Source organism: Sarcophilus harrisii, chromosome 3, assembly GCF_902635505.1.
Source record: "Sarcophilus harrisii chromosome 3, mSarHar1.11, whole genome shotgun sequence".
NCBI classification, from domain to species: Eukaryota; Metazoa; Chordata; class Mammalia; order Dasyuromorphia; family Dasyuridae; genus Sarcophilus; species Sarcophilus harrisii.
The window spans coordinates 217306918-217326858 of NC_045428.1; the positions used below are offsets into that span (position 1 = coordinate 217306918).

General features: G+C 34.6%; 1 protein-coding gene across 2 annotated transcripts in view; it reads right to left on the minus strand.

Annotated features, from left to right (window-relative positions):
• Nucleotides 1-1192: 1192 nt before the first annotated feature.
• CSF2RA (colony stimulating factor 2 receptor subunit alpha) overlaps nucleotides 1193-19941 on the minus strand; it is a 52995-nt gene continuing 34246 nt past the window's right edge. For both annotated transcript variants that reach the window (XM_031959068.1, XM_023500372.2), the window contains exons 8-12: nucleotides 17491-17517; nucleotides 16003-16135; nucleotides 9699-9798; nucleotides 6714-6795; nucleotides 1193-2838 (exon numbers count right to left, since the gene is read on the minus strand). In XM_031959068.1, coding sequence (XP_031814928.1) covers nucleotides 2767-2838; nucleotides 6714-6795; nucleotides 9699-9798; nucleotides 16003-16135; nucleotides 17491-17517 — 414 coding nt within the window. In that variant the 3' untranslated portion in view covers nucleotides 1193-2766. The remainder of the gene's footprint in view (nucleotides 2839-6713; nucleotides 6796-9698; nucleotides 9799-16002; nucleotides 16136-17490; nucleotides 17518-19941) is intronic.

The window sequence follows — 19941 nt, forward strand, 5'->3', positions numbered from 1 at the left end:
ATTGATTTTTTTTTTCTAAACTGTTACTCTGATCAGTTGGACTTATTTTTCAAACTTTATAGCAATTGGAGTGGGGGGGGGCAGCTGGGTGGCACAGTGGATAGAGTACTAGTCTTGAAGTCAGGAGCACCTGAGTTTAAATGTGGTCTCAGACACAACACTTCTTAGCTGTGTGACCACTTAATCCCAATTGCCTCAGCAAACAAAACAAAACAAAATAAAACAAAAAATCACAGCAATTACTTCCAGCTTCAAGGCTAGTTGATATAATTCCAAAATTCATTCTTTCATCTTCTGTTCTGCTCTCTCATATTTTTATTGGTTCTGAGAATGTCATCCCCAAGCAAATTATCAGCTCTCTTTATAATTGGATAAATTACATTTGTTCTATGATCACAGAATGGTCTTGGTATTCAAAGCTCCAAAGTATATTATAGCTTATCATATTGAAAACCAACAACTGTCTTGGAAATTATCATTAGATTAACTGCTTCAATAACTGCAGAAACATGAAAGTATATTATCCTTCACACAGGCAATTAATTTACAGGAAGGAGAAGATACTAACAATCAAAGGGAATCAGGAAAGATTTTGTATCTAAAATGCTATTTCAGTTGGATCTTGAAGAATCTACAGATTCTAAGAGGCAGAGATGAGGAAGGCATAAATTCTATGAATGGAGCTAAACTTGTTCAGAAGCACAAAAGAGGTGGCAATGTTAAGCATATTAAAGAGATAATTGAATAATTTAATTAGAATGTAAAGTTCGTTAGAGTAATAATTTGAAATATCTGAAAAAGTAGGTTGAGATATAAATAGTAATTGCTTGCATCAAGCAGAATTAAAAAAAAAAAAAAAGATGGGGATGAGGAGCCTGAAAAGTGTCTGTAAGTCAAATTTTAAAAATAAATATAGCTTAATGGAGAGAAGATGTCAGGAAAAATTCAAGATTATTATGTTGGGACTCAGGTTTTATTTGGAAAGAAACGCAGACTCAGTACATCTGTAAAAGGGAATGACTATCCCTCAGTTGCTCTCTTTCTCTCTTTTATTTTCTGACTGCATATCATATTTGTACTGTTCTTGCCTGTTTCATGAGGGATAAGTGAATATCAACTTCTCTCATTTGGCAATTCAAGTAGGAGTTACGGGATCAATTAGACAACTTTGACTAGATTTTTTGGCTGTCCCCTCAATTTTGGGTTTATTTGGCTGATCCAAAGTGATCAAACATGGACCATAAGGCGTACAACTTCAGGCTTAAAGGTTACCTTGTGAATTCCAGAGGTCTGGAGGTTCTGGGTCTCCAGAGAGTGCCAGATGGATTTGGGAAGGAGTTCCTACTAACTACTGTGATGTTCTTACAGGAGAAATGACATCTGGTCATAAGATGAAGGATGGTGCAGAGATGAGGTGAAATGCAAAATGGGTATTCAGCAGTTCTAGCAAATGTTTTATGTTTTGATGGTTTAATTGTCTCAATTTACTAGGTAGAGTATTTCAGTAACTACTAGTACTGATTGTTGGATTTAAGTTTTCTGTAAATGAACCCTCCCTTCTTATGAGGCTTTTATGTTAATATTTATGCTAAGTATTTACTTTTTGTATAGTAAAGAAATATTGACATAGTGAATAGAGTAGGAAGTCCTAAATTAAAGTTCTGCCTTTGACATATGCTGGTTATATGACCCCAGACTAGTCACTTAATTTCTCAGAGTTCTAAGTAATTCTCTAATCCTATAAATTGCTAAAAAAGTGATGGCCTGCATTGTTAGAGGTAATTTCAATACTGGGGAATTTACTACACCAATGAAACCCCAGGTCTAGTAACTATCCCAGGCTTCCTCTCCTATCTGAATTACAGTTAATATTGGGTACCTTTCCACTTTTGCTTTGGGGAAGTCCTGAAATAACCAAAATTTAAACTTTCCCCTAAGATGTTAGGGTAGGAGTGTTGTTGTTGAGTCTGTTCAGTCTTGTTCCACTCAATGCTCACATTAGGGGTTTTCTTGGCAAAGATTCTAGAGTGGTCTACCAGTTCCTTCTCTAACTCATTTTTACAAATGAGGAATTGAAGCTAATTGGGTTAAGTGAGTTGCCCAGGATTACACAGCCAGTAAATTTCTGAGTCTGGGTTCAAACTCAGGTCCTCCTGACTCCAGGGCTGACCCTCTATCTATGTACTACCTAGGTCAGGGTAGGAATATAAACTGCTAAAAAGAGAGAAAAGGAGTCTGATCCTCTTTCACTAGAGGCTAGAATGTTCTAGGACTGAACTAAGTCAGAACTGTGTTCATGGGTTCAATCAGGAGCTCATTAATGGAGGGGAATTGGGTACAGCAGTCCTTGGCTTAGTAGCATTTATACTGTCAGATGAGGCATATTAATTTTAAAACTGTATGTAAGATGGATTGGTTGGGGAAAAGACAGAAATCAGGAGAGAAAGGGACAGAATCAAAAGTTGTGGAAGTAGAATTGACAAAATATGGCATTGATTGGAGATGGGGTGAGATATGTGGTGATACAAAAGGAAAAAGTCAGTGATGATTCCAAGCATGCAAACACAGGTGATGGGAAGGGTAGTGGAGCCCTTAACAGAAATAAGACCATTTGGAGGAGGGATAGGTTCTTGGTTTTGAAGCTTATTCTTCAATATGCTAAATCACCTCTCATCAGAGAGGAATAAAATGTAAAAAAAAAATTTCTTTAAACTCCAATAGGTAATAATACTGGAGAAATTCACATATTCCTCTGACCATTTGACATCATCCCATTACATCTATAGTCATTATTTCTTCACATTTTTCTGGATAATATTTAAATTCTTCCCAGATGATCTAAGGAAAGCAAGAAAAGCAAGAGTTATGTTTTAGAAGATTTGCATATAAATGTCACTTGGCAGTCATTTTTCCTCCTGTAGAAATATTAGAAAGGGTTAATAATACTAGTGACCAAGAGAAGAGAGCAGAAATGCAGATAAAAGTATATAGCCCCTATAGGTAACTCTATGTGATCCCTGAATTAGGGATTGGAAGACCTGGGTTTTGAGTTCTGACTGCTTTGTATTAGCTGTATGCCTTAAACATAACCTCTCTGAACTTTATCATCCACATCTGCAAAATGATACAAACATACAACTGATAATATCCCCCAGTGTGGTATCATGGAAAGGGTTCAATTTGTTCTGAGAGGACCTAAGTTCCTAATTCTGGCTCTGCTATTTATTATCTTTGTGATTCTGATTAAGACATTTATGGACCTCAGTTTCCTCAAGTTTAGAATGAGAGTTGAACTAGGTGACTTAAAAGTCCTGTCCTATTCTAAATCTATGATTCTGTGATGCAGGGTTGGTGTTCTAATATGAGAAGAAAGTATGTCTCCAGTCTTTGAATATTTCCTTCTGATATGTGACAATGGGCAAATCTCTTCATTTCTCATTGTCTTTTAAAAACCATTTCTGTCTTAGTGGAAGGAGTTTTCACACTGGGAGCTCCTTATTCTGATGAAATCATAAGACCAGTCCTTTCATCTCAAACAGAAACCACTCATTTGGTTCCTAATGAGATGAACGGTCTTGTACTATTATTTAACTTGTAGTGATTTGAACAACTAAATTGTTAGCTTTTTCAAGGCAAAGGTTCTATCTGTAAAATGGGGATAAAAATAATATCCTAGATTTGTTTTGAGGATAAAATGAAGTAAAATTTATAAGGTGTTTTGTAAACTTTGAAGTTCTGTATAAATTCTAGTTGTTGTTCTTCTTAACAATGATCATTCTAAAACATTAGGATTTTGCTTAAAGATCTCTGTAATAGAAGTATGATTCATGGTAGAGAGCCTTAGTTGGAGTTTTCTTGGGGAAGATGCTAGGGAGCTTCTTCCAAGAGAATTGTGATTAAGTTTAAGAGAAATACCTTGAGGAAACAAACTGGAGCATGAGTAGACAATGTGACTGATTGTTCTGAGTTAATCACAAGTTGAGAAGGAGGATCTTTGTCATTCAAAAAGCCTTATGTGCTTCAGTTAGGTCTTGACTTCATTTGCTTCTGGGGAATTGTGGTAGCTAGTTAGCTGATGATTTTCCTTTAAGATAGTGGAGGTTCTGATCTTGGGAAATCAAATTGCAGGAAACCAAAAAGTCCTTCGAGATCAAGGACTTATGTTGGGTTTTATAGTCTTTGCAGCATTGGTGCCTCAGGCAGCAAAGAGCCATCTTTGGGAGCAACCTTTCAGATTCTGACATGGTGGAACTTTTCCTTTGGCATTTGTGATGCACTTGGCTTTTTCTGAAGAGAGTAGGAAAAATTCTACGTGGAAATTGAGCTAAGTTCTGAGCCTACTCTATTGGAAACCAAAGTAGTATAGGGGAGAGTATGCCCCAGAGGTGCTGGGAGAAAATATTTATATATTGATTTTTGTTACCCCATTTGAAGTAAATGTTGTTCAGTCATTTTTTCCCCCAGTCATGCCTGACTCTTTGTAATATTATTTTGGGGTTTTCTTGACAAAGATACTGGAGTGGTTTTCCATTTCCTTCTCCAACTTATTTTATAGACAAAGAACTAAGGCAAACAGAGTCTTGCTTAGAGTTACACAACTAGCAAGTGTCTGAGGCCAGATTTGAACTTGGATCTTGCTAATTCCAGGATTGCCACTCTATCTACTGTAGCAAAATATTTCTTTATATAAGGTATCTGATATGAAGTGGTTACAATGATATTGGGGGTGGTAGTCACTGTCTGCCTAAAATGAGAAGAACACAACTGATGGGAAGTCTACCTGATAGCAGGGAAGGGGAAATCCACAAATCTCCTCTGAGTTACTTAGGAACCCTAAGGAGGAGATATAGACACGGCCCTGAGAGAACGAGGGCAGAGCTTACATGATCCCCCTCCAATTAAGGAGTGTCTTCAACTTTTTTAGGGAGTCTATTCTGCTTTTGAATGGATCTAATTATTAGGATATTTATTCTGACATCATTCCCAAGTTATATCAAGCTTTACAACTCTTTTGTGAAATGAGGTTGAACTTTGTTGACTTCTGATGAGTTTTTCATATAGATTTGTCTCCCTGTGATTTTTCCCATGTATTTCTTAGTAATGCCCTTTGGAGCAAGACTGAACAAGTTAAATCCTATTTTCACCTGACATCCCTTCAAATGTCTGACAAGTTTTTTCTTATCTAGGTTAAACATTCACAATTTCTAGAGGTTGCTTTGCAGCACACTGGGCAGAGCTTTGATCTTGCAATCTGGAAGACAAGTTAAAAATCTGGTCTCAGGCACTTATTAGCTTTGTGACCCAGGGCACTTAATCTTGTTTGCCTCAGTTTCTTTAATTGTAAAATGAGGATAATAATAGCGGCACCTACTTCTCAGAACTGTTGTGAAGATCAAATAAGATAACAGTTACAAAATATCTAACACAAAGTAGGTGCTTAAGAAATACTTACAGTCTTCAAATGATCCTCAAAAGACATTATTTTCCCTATTATGGATGGATTTTCCTAGATTCTTTTCAGTTTATAATGCCTTTCATAAAATAGGATGTTTCAGAGTGAATTCAATACTCTTATTTTGGTCTGAACAGAACACTAAGATGACACTTTCTTGATTGTTAAAGTATGCTAAGCTTACAGGGCACTAAAAAGTCCAGAGCTTTACCTTCATCTTTAAAGTGCCTCCGGTTAATGAATAATTAAGAGAATGAATACCTTTGGAAGTTGTACACTTTAGGGAGGGGCTAGATTTTTTATTTATCTTGTCCCTTGACCTTGTCTTACTTTTCATTCCTCTTCACTTTTCCCTGGCTTCTTTTCTCTTCTCTCTCTTTCTTTATCTCCCGTCTCTTTCCTTTCTCTGGCATTCTGTCACTTTCCCCTTTCCATCTGTCCATCAATCTCCATCTGCCCTTTTTGTGACTCTTTTGGTTATATATGCACAGATTTCAGGAACACAAAGTTGCAAAAATATATAGGCAAACAAATATTGCAGGGATTCACAGGTGGATGTGTCAGAGATGTGGATTTTCAAGGGGACACTGAATTTGGTGAACTGATAAGGGAAAAGAACAAGATTGAAAAGTTGAGAGGGGTGTTTTAGAGAAAAATTAATACCTCTCTGGAGGGCCCATAATTAAAAAGAGAGGAAACCATCAGTCTAGCATAGACACCTCCTTAAGCAGGTAGTAACTATTCCTCCTCCTGAATAATGTGCAACCAGGAGGGGCTTGCAACAGGGATTCTTTGGATCCTTTTTTACTTGAGAATGTGGAAACCTGAATTCACCCCTTCCTGATGGTAGAGTAGAGAGAATAATGGTTGAGGAACTGGGTTATAACATAAACCTTTGCCCTTGACTCTTTAAATCTGTATGAACCTGAATACATTTGAACACCTTCTAGGCCTCAGTTTTCTCAGCTCTAAAGTGAGGGTAGTGGATTATATGATTTGTAAGTTCCTCCAGCTCTAATTCTATGATTCTTGTAGTAACAAAATACAGTGAGATTTCTGCTCATTGGTACCCCTGGCATTTAGTTATACAAGTTACTCTTGTTCTTTTGTGGTCAGATAATAAACAACGGCTTCCTTTCCCAAGACTGCTATTGTAGATAGGAAGATAACCCCTTCTCCCATCTTCCCTAATCCAAATATCTACATCTTTGTCACAGTTTTTGAAATGAGGACAGTAAATGATATGGTAAGGATATCCTACCTGTCTATTCAGGTGATCACAGATGTTCACTTTGTCTTTAATCTGAGGAATTGGGGGGAATAATTTTTGCATTATATGGTATCTTGGAAGAAAAAGAGGAGAAAATAAATGAAAACCATGAAGTAAGATTGTTCTGATCTGCCAAAGTCAATATTGCTCTGACAAGGAAGCGCTTTAATGCCAATGTTCTGGTGACCCATAGTGATCCTTGTCTTTATCCAGAAAAGATTCAACTGAGTTATTAAATACTTGCCCAATTTTCTACCTAATGCTCTGGACATTCTAGATACTTAACAAATCATTTGGATTCAAATTAGTATTCTAGAGGAACTACTTTAGAGGTAAGGTAAAACAAACTGTATTTGACAAATGCCCTTCTATATTGAGAGGGTTAGATATCCCAAAGCTCTTTCTTGCTTTAATCTAGTCTTAGAAAACTATATTAATGATGTACCATTTTCAGATCCAGTATACTATTCACATTTCATGACTTTAAATATTGTGAATTTTCAAAAAAAACCCAAAAAACAAAACACCTCCCTTTGTGACCAAGATAAGATTATTTGCATTTTGATCTGTCTTCTAATATGTATATTTGCTTTGTTTTTTTGTTTGTTTGTTTTTCTTTTTTAGGGACAAATTCTGCCTGTGAGTTCAACCATCCTCACGTTTGTAACATGTCAAAACTGAATCATTCAATTAATAAAAATAATTCAGGGCTCAAAAAGTGCCCAAAACCTTTATGAGGTGAAGCAATGTAGGTAGTAGATTTTTCCAGATGGCGTGCTAGCTTTTGAATAGTGCTATATTGTTAAACATATGTAGAATTTGGTCCAGTTTCACCTCTGCATCTTTTCAACTATTCTCATACATGATCTATCATTCTGTTCTTATTGTGGATAATAGGAGAGAAATTCAAAATTATGGGTATTATTAATATTCATAATATGTGCAAAAAAGGCAAAATTCATGAAAGGGATAACTAGCTGGATGGAACATTTTCTCTAAGCCTAATACATACAATACAAATTGTATTTGATTGATTTAGGCAAATTTGATAAGTCAGAAGATCCATTTTTGAAAATGTACTCAATGGGAAATGCTTCAACCTTTCGATGAATCTATCTTCTAATTTCTTATTAGGAAGAGAATACATTAACCAGCTGAAACAAATTCCTTCAATAGTGAAGAAAGTGATTCCTACTCTGTAATTCATATTTGTATTCTTTATTAATTCTCTTAAGGGGGAATCTAGCTGATATATTAGATGTCTTTATTATATTAGGCTATATTACATTATTATTGTTACTACATAATACTATTACAATGTTACAGGATCCACGGATCCTGGCAAAAACATTTAATCTATGCGTCTATCATTCCTTGTTCTTTATATGTGACTAACCTCTCTCCTTTTTTAATCATACATGATTTCAAGGAGATCTCTTATGTCCCGTTTGGTGAATTATCTTAAGTAATGTGCTTTAGACTACTTTCACCTACTATCTCTCTCTATCTCTTTTACATTTTGGGAAAACTGCAATTTTGATTCTTTGGATTTTATGTTATTCTAAGATTTGCAGCTATAGAAATCTTAAGAAATAAGAAAGATCTATTTTTTTGTACTGGGTGACAGCATGGAACATTAAAGATATAATAATATTATTATATGTAATAATTATTATTATATGATACATATATAATAATAATTATATATAGCATTTATAACACTTTACATTATTTACAAATATTATTGCATTTCACCCTCACAACAACCCTGGCTAATGGGTATTATCATTGAATCTCTTTTACAGATGAGGACACTGAGGCAGACAGAAATTAAGTGACTTCTCCAAAGTGATTGAGGCCATATTTGGATTCAAATCTTTCTGACTTGAGGTTCCCACTTTGCAACCTAGTTATCTATAAACAAAGCATAAGTACAGTAATAATACCCATAATCCAGGGTTGTTGTGAGAATCAAATGAAAATCGCTTAATTCCAGTTATATTCCTGTTTCAACAGTGAGGATTATCTAAATTTATCTTTATCTTTGTCATCTCTCCTGGCTGACCCACCTTGATGTGACCTTGAATATTTTAAAGTTATAAGCCTTCTCTTATGAATTAAAATGCATTTTTGAGAAACACTAATTACCTTGCATTGATAAACAGTCTAATTCTTTTGCAAAGTTCTCTTTAAATTGTTGAAACAGTATAACACAGTTGCCATGATCAGTTGATATGAATATTCCACCTGTCTTGGTAGATAAGTCATTTTAGTAGTCAACAAGGAACATCAGAGATTATATTCCTTCTTAAAGACTATTTAACTCCCCTATTTTTGTTTGTTTGCTTATTTATTTATTTTGTGAAGCAATTGGGGTTAAATGACTTGGCCAGAATCATACAGACAGTAAATGTCTAATGTCTGAGGTTGGCTTTGAACTCGGGTTCTCCTGATTCCAGAGCCAGTGCTCTAAATACTGTGTTATCTGGCTGCCCCAGTTCTCCTATTTCTGACTTCATATCTCCCAAGTTACTTTTTCATCTTAAATTTGGTTTCTTAGAAGTCTTTTCTTACTAGGAAGTAAAGGCACTGACTAGTTGCTTTAAATATCTGCTACTATTGGTAATTTTATTTCTCATTGTAAATTTACAAAGGGGTATCTAAGTAGTCCAGAGAATAGAACACTAAGTTTGGGGTCAGAAAGATCTGAGCTCAAATTTGGACTTAGACATTTATAAGCTGTGTGACCCTAGCCAAGTCACTTAGCCCTGTTTACTTTAGTTCCCCATGTATAATGAGATAAAATGAACTGGAGAAAGAAATGACAAACCATTCCAGTATCTTTACCAAGACAACCCCAAACAGAATCATAAAGAATCTGAAGTGACTGAACAACAACAAAATTCACAAAGCACCTGTCTAGGATAAACCTATTTTTCTTATTTGTTAACAAAGCTTAATTACAAATATTATTACCTTTTAAAGAGAAATATGATAATTAATACAAAGACAACTGTCCCAAATACCATCAATATATAATTATATATAGGACTTCTTTTTTGTTCTTCAGAACTTCCTAGAAAAGATAAAAAAGAAGAAAATCCTCCAAATCTTCAATTTAATGGAATTTAACATTATTTCAGCTTTTAGTAAGCATTATGATAAATCACTGAGAAACTGTCCTCAATAAAAATATAATCCCATAAGTATTAAAAATATTCATTAGCCTAATGTGAAAAACCAAAAAAAAAAATGACCAAACATCTTCCATGACATAATTTTATCAAATAAGTTAGTCTACTTCTTTAAGCTTATATTAAAATGCTATCTGGTAATCAAAATATAACTAATAGAAGTAATGAGGGAGATTCAAAACATTTTTAGAAAATGTTCGATTGAAGGAATTTGTGAGATTTATTTAGCTTGGAGAAGAGATTTAGGATTCTCTAGTTATTGCTTCCACATATGGAAGAAACTTGAAGTGTAAGAGATGTTATATTTGATTTTCTTAGCCTCAGAGAGCAGATCTGTAGGTAAGAGCAGTAGCCATATTTTTAAAAAAGGAATTGTAATATGCATTTTTCCCCTGAGGTAATTGAGGTTAAGTGACTTGCCCAAGGTCATACAGCAAAGAAATATTAAGTGTCTGAAGACAGATTTGAACTCAGGTCCTCCTCACTTCAGTGATGATGCTCTATCCACTGTACTAACTAGCTGTCCCTTGTCTTTTTTTTTTTTCAGAAGCAAGGAAGACTATTTCCTCTCCTTCTGATTAATTATGACATGAAAGAAGAAATAGACCAAAAGGAAAAAAAAGCATGAAAAAAAATAAAGCAATTGGAAAATAGTATACTTCAATCTGTATTTGAATCCCATTAATTATTTCTCTGGATGTGGGTAGCATTTTTCATCATGAGTCCTTTGGAATTGTCTTGGAATTGCATTGCTAAGAAGAGCTAAGTCTATTATAATTGATCATTGTATAACATTGCTATTATAATATTCTCCTGGTTCTGCTTCTTTCACTTAGCATTAGTTCATCTTTCCAGTAAATCTTTCCAGGTTTTTTTGAAATCTGCCTGCTCATTATGTCTTCTAAAACAACAGTAGCATTCCATTCCATTGATACATTGCATTTTGTTCAGTCATTCCCTGGTTGATGGGCATAACCTCAATTTCCAATTTTTTGCCATCACAAAAAAAATATTCCATAAATATTTTTGTACATGCAGATTCTTTCTCCCTTTTTATGATCTCTTTCAGATATAGATTTAGTAGTGGTATTGCTGAATCAAAGGGTATGCACAGGTGGTAGGTTTCTTTGGGAGGGACATATTGCCCATCTCTGGAAGTTTTTAAATGGAAATTACATGACTATTTGTTAGCATGGTGTAATGTCCAGGCTGGCTTTCTCAAGGATCTCTCTGGAGTCTGGAGTCTGAGATCAAGCTCAAACACATACACATTTCAATCTACTTATTTCAAGTTCTCTCAGCCCTTATATACCATAGTGCAATTACATCACTACAGCACACTGAGCATGTGTCAATTGTAGAAGTATTACATCACCATACTAAATATATGTAAACTAGAGAACCATCTCATCAATCACACTGAGTAAATACCCTGTTGTAAGTATCCTTGTTTCAAGTATACTTTTCCAGAATTCCTGCCCTCTACATCTCCTGCTTTCTTTTGTTTTTGGATAAAGCCAATTAGAACACAGGTAGTCACCCCTCTCTGACATCTCAGGAAGGGAGGTGAAACACCTCACCAAGGGAGGTGATTCTTTGTTGTACAATGAATTCTTGTTGAGTTATGGGTTGAAAGAGTTGGCCTGTGAGATCCTTTCCAACTTTGTGTTTCTGAAGTTTTACAATTCTAGAATTGCAAAGTTGAAGCTACTTCAGTAATAACTGACAAGAGCTTTTGTTGTTGCTATTCACTCATTTCTGATCCCTTTTGGAGTTTTCTTAGCTAAGATACTGGAGTTGTTTGCCATTTCCTTCTCTAGCTCATTTCATAGATGATGAAAACTGAGGCAAATAAGATTAAATGACTTGCCCAGTGTTACATAGCCAGTAATATCTGAGGTCAGATTTGATCTAGATCTTCCTAACTCCAGCCCAGTGCTCTATCCATTTCACCTAGCTGCACTAACAGCTTTGTTAATGACAAAGGCCTATACTTTTGAAGTGGATATATATTTCTGTAATTCCTACTCTATATCCTATTATACTTTATTGAAGGATAATCATTAACAGTTGGTATTTAATTGAAGAGGGATTTATTTCATTTATGAAAAGGTCAAGCATTTGAATTATAAGTTTGAATTCATTTCTCCCAGTTTTTTATCTAGTGGTAACTAAAAATGGAAAGCCTCACTATTTATCTGGTAGCAGCCATAAATGAGCATACAGAGTATGTGGGTTAGATTCTTGAAGAACTTAGTATCTCCTCCAAAAGTGGCTCTGCATTTTAATTTCATTTCATAATTCATTTTTTTTAAAAAAGACAATTAGGCTTTAGTGACTTGCACAGGTAGTAATTGTATGAGGTCAGATTTGGGCTCAGGTTTTTCATCTATGTTCTATTCATTGCATCGACCTAGATGGCTCCATGTATTCTTTTAAATAAAAGAGTAAAATTCCCTGGATATACATGCTACCTTTCCAGGCTTTTTAGGTCTTGCAGCTCATCACATACTTTGTGATACAGTAACATTGACCTCCTTGCTTTTTGAATAAGACACTCTATCTTGCTGCTGTGAGCATTTTCACTGGAGGTCCTCCATGTATAGAATGCTCTTGCTCCTTGTTTCCTACTCCTGGTTTCTGATTTTTTTTCAAATCTCATCTAAAATTCCAATTATAGGAAGTCTTTCTTCTATTGATTATTTTCAATTATTTATGCTGTGTCTAGCTTGTCTGTACATAGTTATTTTCATGTTGTCTCCCCATTAGATTGGGAGATCATTTGAAGTCAGAGGCTATTTTTTTCTTTCCTTCCTTCCTTCCTTTCTTTCTTCCTTTCTTCCTTCCCTCCTTCCTTCCTCCCTCCTTCCTTCCTTCCTTCCTTCTTAATATTTTTATATCCTAGTTACATGTAAAATAATTTTCCATTTGTTTTTAAAAGTTCGATTTTTAAATTCTCTCCCTACCCACCATTGTGAAGGGACATGTGAAGTTATATAGAATATTTCCATAAAAGTCATTGTTGTGAAAGAAAACATAGATTTCCCCTCACCCTAAAAAAAACCCTCAAGAAAAATAAAATAAAAAAAAAAGAGTATGCTTCAATTTGTATTCAGACACAGTCAGTTCTTTCTCTACATATGGATAGCATTTTTTATCCTAAGTCTTTCAAAGTAGTGGTGGATCATTGTATTGCTGAGAATAACAAAGTCATTCCCTGCTTATTATGCCACAACTCTGCTATTACTATATACAAAGTACATATTTATCTTTGCTTGCGTTCATGGAGGACTTTCCAGGTTTTTCTGAAATTACCTTGCTTAGAACAATGAGATTCCATCATAATCACATATAACAATTTGTTCAACCATTCCCCAATTTGTAGGCATCCTCTGAATTTTCAATTTTCTCTAAGAAGAGAGCTATTGTAAATATTTTTGTACATATAAGTCAATTTCCTTTTAAAAAAAATCTCTTTTGTGATTCATGCCTATTAGTAGTATTGTTAAGTCAAAGGATATGAATGACTTTATAAGCCTTTGGACATAGTTCAGCAATTGTTATCTTTTGATCATTTATTAATTGGGGAATGACATATATACATATATGTAAATTTGATTCAATTTCTTATACATTTGAGTTATAAGACCTTCAGAAGAGAAACTTGCATCAAAGTTATTTTCCCAATTATTATTGCTAACTTTATTCCTCCTGCCCTGCCCCACCCCATTTATTCTATTTTCTTTCTCCTTTCACTCTAATCCTCCTCAAAAATGTTTCAGTATTGATTACCCCTTTCCCCAATATATCCTTTCTTTTGTCACTCTCCCGCTTGTCACCTATCTTTCTTCCCTTCGACTTTTCCTAAGTTTAATATAGATTTCTTTACCCAATTAAGTGTGTATGTTATTTCCCTTTTGATTCCATTCTGATGAAAGTAAGGTTCACTCATTTTATTTCATATTTATTTTCATATTTATTTCATACTCTCCTTTCCTTCTTCCCCTCCAATATAAAAGCTTTTTGTTGCCTCTTTTATGGAAGATAATTTACATTATTCCATCTCTCTCTTTCCCATTCTCCTGATACATTCCTCTCTCACTCCTTAATTTAAGTTTTTATATATTATCCCTTCATATTTAACTCATATCTGCACCTTTTGTCTATATATACTCCTGCTAACTGCCAGAGTAATGAGAAAGTTCTAAGGACTTACAGGTATCATCTTCTCATGTAGGAATGTAAACAGATAAGCCTTATTAAGTCCCTTATGATATTCCTTCCCTGATTATCTAATTATGAGTCCTATATCTGAAAATCAAATTTTCTATTCAGCTTTGTTCTTTTTATCAAGAATGCTTAAAAGTCCAGTTTCACTGGGTATGTGGTTTTTGGTTGTATTCTCTGGAATATCAAATCCCAAGTCCTCTGATCCTTTAATGCAGAAGCAGCTAAATCTTGTGTTATCCTTACTGTGGTTCCACTGAACTTGACTTGTTTCTTCTGGATACTTGCAACATTTTCTTTTTGACTGGAGAGTTCTGGAATTTAGCTACAATATTCCTGGAAGTTTTAATTTTGGAATTTCTTTCAGGAGGTGATAGGTGGATTCTTTCAAATTTTTATTTTACCCTCTGGTTCTAGGGTTCTAGAACATCAGGACAATTTTCCTTCATAATTTTTTGAAAGATGGTGCCTAGATTCTTTATTTGATCCTGGCTGTCAGGTAAACCAATACATTTAAAATAATTTCTCCTTGATCTGTTTTCCACATCAGTTATTTTTTCCAATGAGATATTTGACATCGTTTTCAATTTTTTTCATTTTTTGATTTTGTTTTATTGTTTCTTGAGTTCTTACAAAATCATTAGCTTCCATTTGTTCAACTCTAATTTTCAAGGATTTTTTTTCCTTTTGTATCTCCTTTTCTATTTGGCCAATTTTGCTTTTTTTCCCTCCTCATTAGCTTTTTATATTTTCATTTGCACCACTTTCAATTCTTTTTCCAGTTTTCTCCCTATCTCTCTTATTTCATTTTCAAAATCCCTTTTGAGCTCTTTCATAGCTCATTTCTTGGAGGCTTTAGATGTAGGAACTTTGACTTTGTTATCTTCTTCTGAGTGTATGTTTTGATTTTCCTTATCACCATAGTACCTTTCTATGCAGAATCTTTTTCTGTTGTCTACTCATTTTCCCAGACTATTATCTGACTTTTAATCCTTTGTTAAAGTAGTGCTCCATTTTCAGGGTGTTGGGTGCATTGTCCCAAACTTCAAGGGTTTTGTGAAGCTATTTTCAGAGATTCTTCTGAGCACAAACATCCTTTTCTTCCCTGGAACTGTGAAGAGTGTCCCACTCCACTGTGACCGTAAGTTCTAATGTACTAAAGCAATAAAATTCTTCCTCAGTGTTAGTCAAGAAACTTCCTGTGAGCTGAGGTTTCTGAAAGCTGTGACAGCTATGACCATTCACGCCCACTCCTAAATTCCCAATGCCATCTCACCTTATTGACAAGCTTTCCGGATGACTTTCCAAGTTGTTTTTGGTGTCTCTGTGTTGAGAAATCTAGAAAATGCCAGTACTGCTGTTGATTCAGAGACTCCTAGGATCATTCCTGCTTTGCTGGCATGGGGACTGGGGCTAGGGTTACACTGAACTGCCACAGACCTTTCCTGCTGAACTTTTAAGCTGTCTTTAGATGGAAAATTTTTCCACTGCATCTTTTTGTATGTCTTAATGCTCTAAAATTTGTTTAGAGTCATTATTTAAAGGAATTTAGACGACCTTGGGGGATAGTTGGGTGAATCCCTTTACTCTATCACCTTGCTTAACTTTCTATCTACAGAAATTAGTGTAGTGTCTGACACATAGTATAGATACTTTAAAATGTTTATTCACTGGATAATTCCTTAATGAAAGGTGCACATATGCTTATTGTGAGAGCTTCCTGAATTGTAGAAACAAAGTAGGAACAGATGGGAGCAAATCTATGTCTGTAAAGTTGCTTTTGCATTTCCAAAATGATTGAGGTCAAATGAATCATCTGGTATCTATACATCTATTTAATAAAACAGAAATATGCTTACCAAATTCTATAGGTTTACTCCAATAACCCCAACTTGCTCTTCGATGTCTTGCTCTTATTTTCAAGATATAATTTTTTTCCATGTCAAAATTTGTGAAGACATATTCATTTTTTGTAGATCCTGGTAGCTCAATCTTGGACCAGAAAAAAGAAAATAAGGAAGAAAAACAACATTTGTTATTAGTTCCACGTCATGAGAATTGCCACAGAAATGAAAGGTGTTTTATTTTTTTTTTTTCATAGAAAACTTGAAATCTCTAAAATGTTTTAGTGTTTAGTGTTAAATTTTCCTCAGTTTTGTGCTATGTTTATATAAAGGATACTATGTTGCAAATAAAAATATATATAACCAAAACTAATGGAGCATGGTAGAGATAGGGAGTGTGTAAAATACAGTTATTCTCTTTTAGATACAGAAATGAGAAACTTGATTTTTGGGAAAATGATCTACCATCTTTTTCTGTCAATTTTTAGGACAGTTATTTAACACAAGTTTTAGAAATCAGTCAACCAAATCAATCAATCAACCAGTAGGCATTTATTATGCACTTGCTTTGTGCCAGATATAGTGCATAATAATATGCACCTCCTCTATTTCTTCCTCATTATGCTTGGACAATTGCAGTAGTCTCATAATTGACTAGGATTTGGTATCTTTCCTCTCTTCCTCATTTCCCACATAGCTGCCAAATAGATACAAAGTACTTTTTTGAGCAGGTATGTCACTCCACTATCCAAGATTTTTCAGGTCTTCCCTGAAATTGCCTTCAGGTTAAAATATGAACTCATTTTTTTGACATTTAAATCTTACCTTCTGCTCTAGCACAACTTTCTGGATTAATTACACATTGCTCTTCCCTTATGTACTCTATGCTTAAACCTATTTTAATCAAATGAGATAATACTTGTAAATGGCTTAGTACAGTGCTTGGCACACAAGTGGAGTTTAATAAATACATATTCTTTTTGTTCTCCCCTTTCCTTACTATTCCTCCTATTAAAGTTTCCATCTTCTACTTCTGTGTTTTTATATAGGTGAATCTCCATAGATGGAATGGTTTTCCTTTTCACTTCCATCTCTCAGAACCCCTGGATTCCAATAAGAATCAATGATAATACCACCTCCTCCAGAAAGCCTAGTTCTTAGTATCTGCCCCTCCAATCACCATATATTTTTTTATCTCCCTCTTAGAATGTAAGCTTTTTAAAGGCAAAGACTGTTTTAATTTATTGCCTTTGTATATTCAATGTCTAGCACAATGCCTGGTGATCAAGCTTAATGATTGGTTTATTGATTAATATGTATGTGATCTTGGGAAAGTTTAAGAATCACATAAAATTGTGTCATACCCTCTATAAGGGCAGCAAATCTATTTTCAGTTCTCTTCTACCCCAAAAGTTTATAGACAGGATGGTAACAAATTTCAGTTATTAATTTTTAATTTTAGGTGCATTTTGGCATCAAGTCACAACAAAAGATCAAACTCACCTCGGTATCGTTAGTGTACTGAGAGCCCTGTAATAAAAAAAACAGTAGGAAAAAAGATAAGTACTTTTACTTTGAAAAATCATTAAGAAAGTATATGGTTTGAGTCTCCCCTTTTGTGTCCTAAATGGTACTTCCAGCAAACCTTCTTGATTAGGAGAGCTAATTGCTTCCCCTTCAACCTAAACCTCAAGAATATACCTGCATTGCAATTGTGGGTAATGGTTTGCTGCTAAATGTTTAAAAACTTGCTTTCTAAAAATTTAAGACACACATTTAAATTTAATCTCTATTATTGTCACCTTCTATCACTTTCTTAGATCTAGAAATCGACAAAACAGTAAATCAAGCTGATTTGATTTTTGAAGTATAGATGCTAACACTGAAAATTTAATAATAAACTCTCCCAAATTGCTTTAGTTGGCTCTAATACAACCCTAGGAAGACCCACTGCCTCCTTCCTTGACTACTTCTTTTCTATGACTTTTTATATAAACTCAATCGTTATCTCTGGGTCTTAGCATCAGGCCATATTATCTGAATATATCTGAACTACTGTTCAGGAGGATTGTTTGAATACTATTTTTTCATTATGTCACATCCCCAAAAGGCCTGAAGGACATCCCTCCATAGTTTTACCATAATGAAAATGAAGGTGTACATCCTCTTCAATTACACAAAACCCATGTTTTGTATCAAAAGAAGGTATAGTACAATAATTTAATGCTCACACAGTACTGTAAAGTTTTAAAATAATTTTATGCATACGATTTCATTCAATCTTATAATAACTCTGAAAAAAGTACTTTTATCATCAGCCCTACATTACAGATATGGAAACTGAAAAGTGAGAGAGACTAAGTGATTTGCCTGAAGTCACCTTTAAGAAATTGAAGTAGGATTTCAATTTAGGTCTTCCTGAATCTAAGGCCAGCAATCTAAACCACTTAGCTGTATGAGTGCATTATTCAATGCATGTAATGATAGTGTATGGCTGTTGGTTGTATCTGGCAGTCTGCCTAGTAGTACTCTGTGGTAAAATCCATGTGCATATATAACCAAGAACCCAAAGGTGAGCCAGCTGTATTATTGGCAAGTTTTACACTGATATGATCACCTTGTCTATACCAGTCTGCTAAACTTGTGTCTTCTTTTGGTGGCTACAATTCTGGCATGTGTGGGGGCTATATAATTCTGTCATATCTGTGTCTGGATGAAGTACAGCAGCACAAAAAAGTGAATGGAAGACTGACTTTGGAGTGAGCCAAATTCTGTTTGTGACACTTAATAATCTGTGTGGGAACAAAGGCAAATCATCTCCCCTCTCTGAGTCCAGATTTGTTTATCTGTGAAATAGGGGAAATAATATTTGGGTATCACCTTAGATATAACATAAAAATGCTATCAGATTAATATATGTAAATTGGTTTGCAAACCTCAAAACTCTATACAAATGTCAGCAATATAAAATATCAGAGGAAAAATTTCTTCTGACCTATAAAGTCATACTACAAAAAAAAAAACAAAACTGAAACATAACTTTACAGAATCATATTGGAGTTGTGCCTTTGGGTCTGGACCTATGGCTTAATGCAGTGGCTTAACATAAAGTAAGTACTTAATAAATCCTTGATGACTGACTCTCTCCAGTCTTAATGGAGTCTCCAATCCCATTTTATCTTCACACAGAGTTTTATTACTGTTCTTTAAAAAAAATCATTTTTATTTTTACAAATGAAGAAACCGAAGATCAGAAAGTTTAACGGACTTTCCCAGGTCACACAGTTAATAAGTATCTGAGACAGGATTAGAGCTGACACCAAGTCTCAGTATTCTATTCACTGGGTCACTTTTTATCTTTGAATCTTATTGAATGATATTTAATTTTTACTTATAAAGTAAATGAAGCAGGACTTAATATTTCCCATGACCTAACTTGTTCTCTGGTTTCCATTTTAAAAAGAAATATGTGGGTTACCTTTAAATACAGCAAAGTTATAGCCCATGGGAAAAGAAGAAAGAATAAGAAACAAGAGGTTTACAAGGTTCAGCCTTCATCCAATTGGCTGACAAGAGAGCTTCTGCAGAGGAAGCAGGACAGAAGTGTATGAAGGCAGATTAATGGCATTTGGTACCACTTTCCTTCCTTCCTTCCCTAGTTCATTTAGGTATTTAATGACAATCAAAATGACTTGCTTCATCATTTTTAATTCTAATGTCTCCTAGGTACATGAGACAAAACAAAATAGCAAACAAAAAAACTTTTCTTTCTCTCCTTCAGAGAATCTCTGCAAAGATGGATGACACATTGTTCACTTCATTGCATCCACAAATAACATTAACTCTAAGTCAGTTTATTATGTTGGCCAACAGGCCTGCCGGCCTTTTTCTGTAACTAGACAGGCTTGTCTCATATTCAAGGTTGTTGCAAAAGTAGTCCAGTGAAAATAGTGT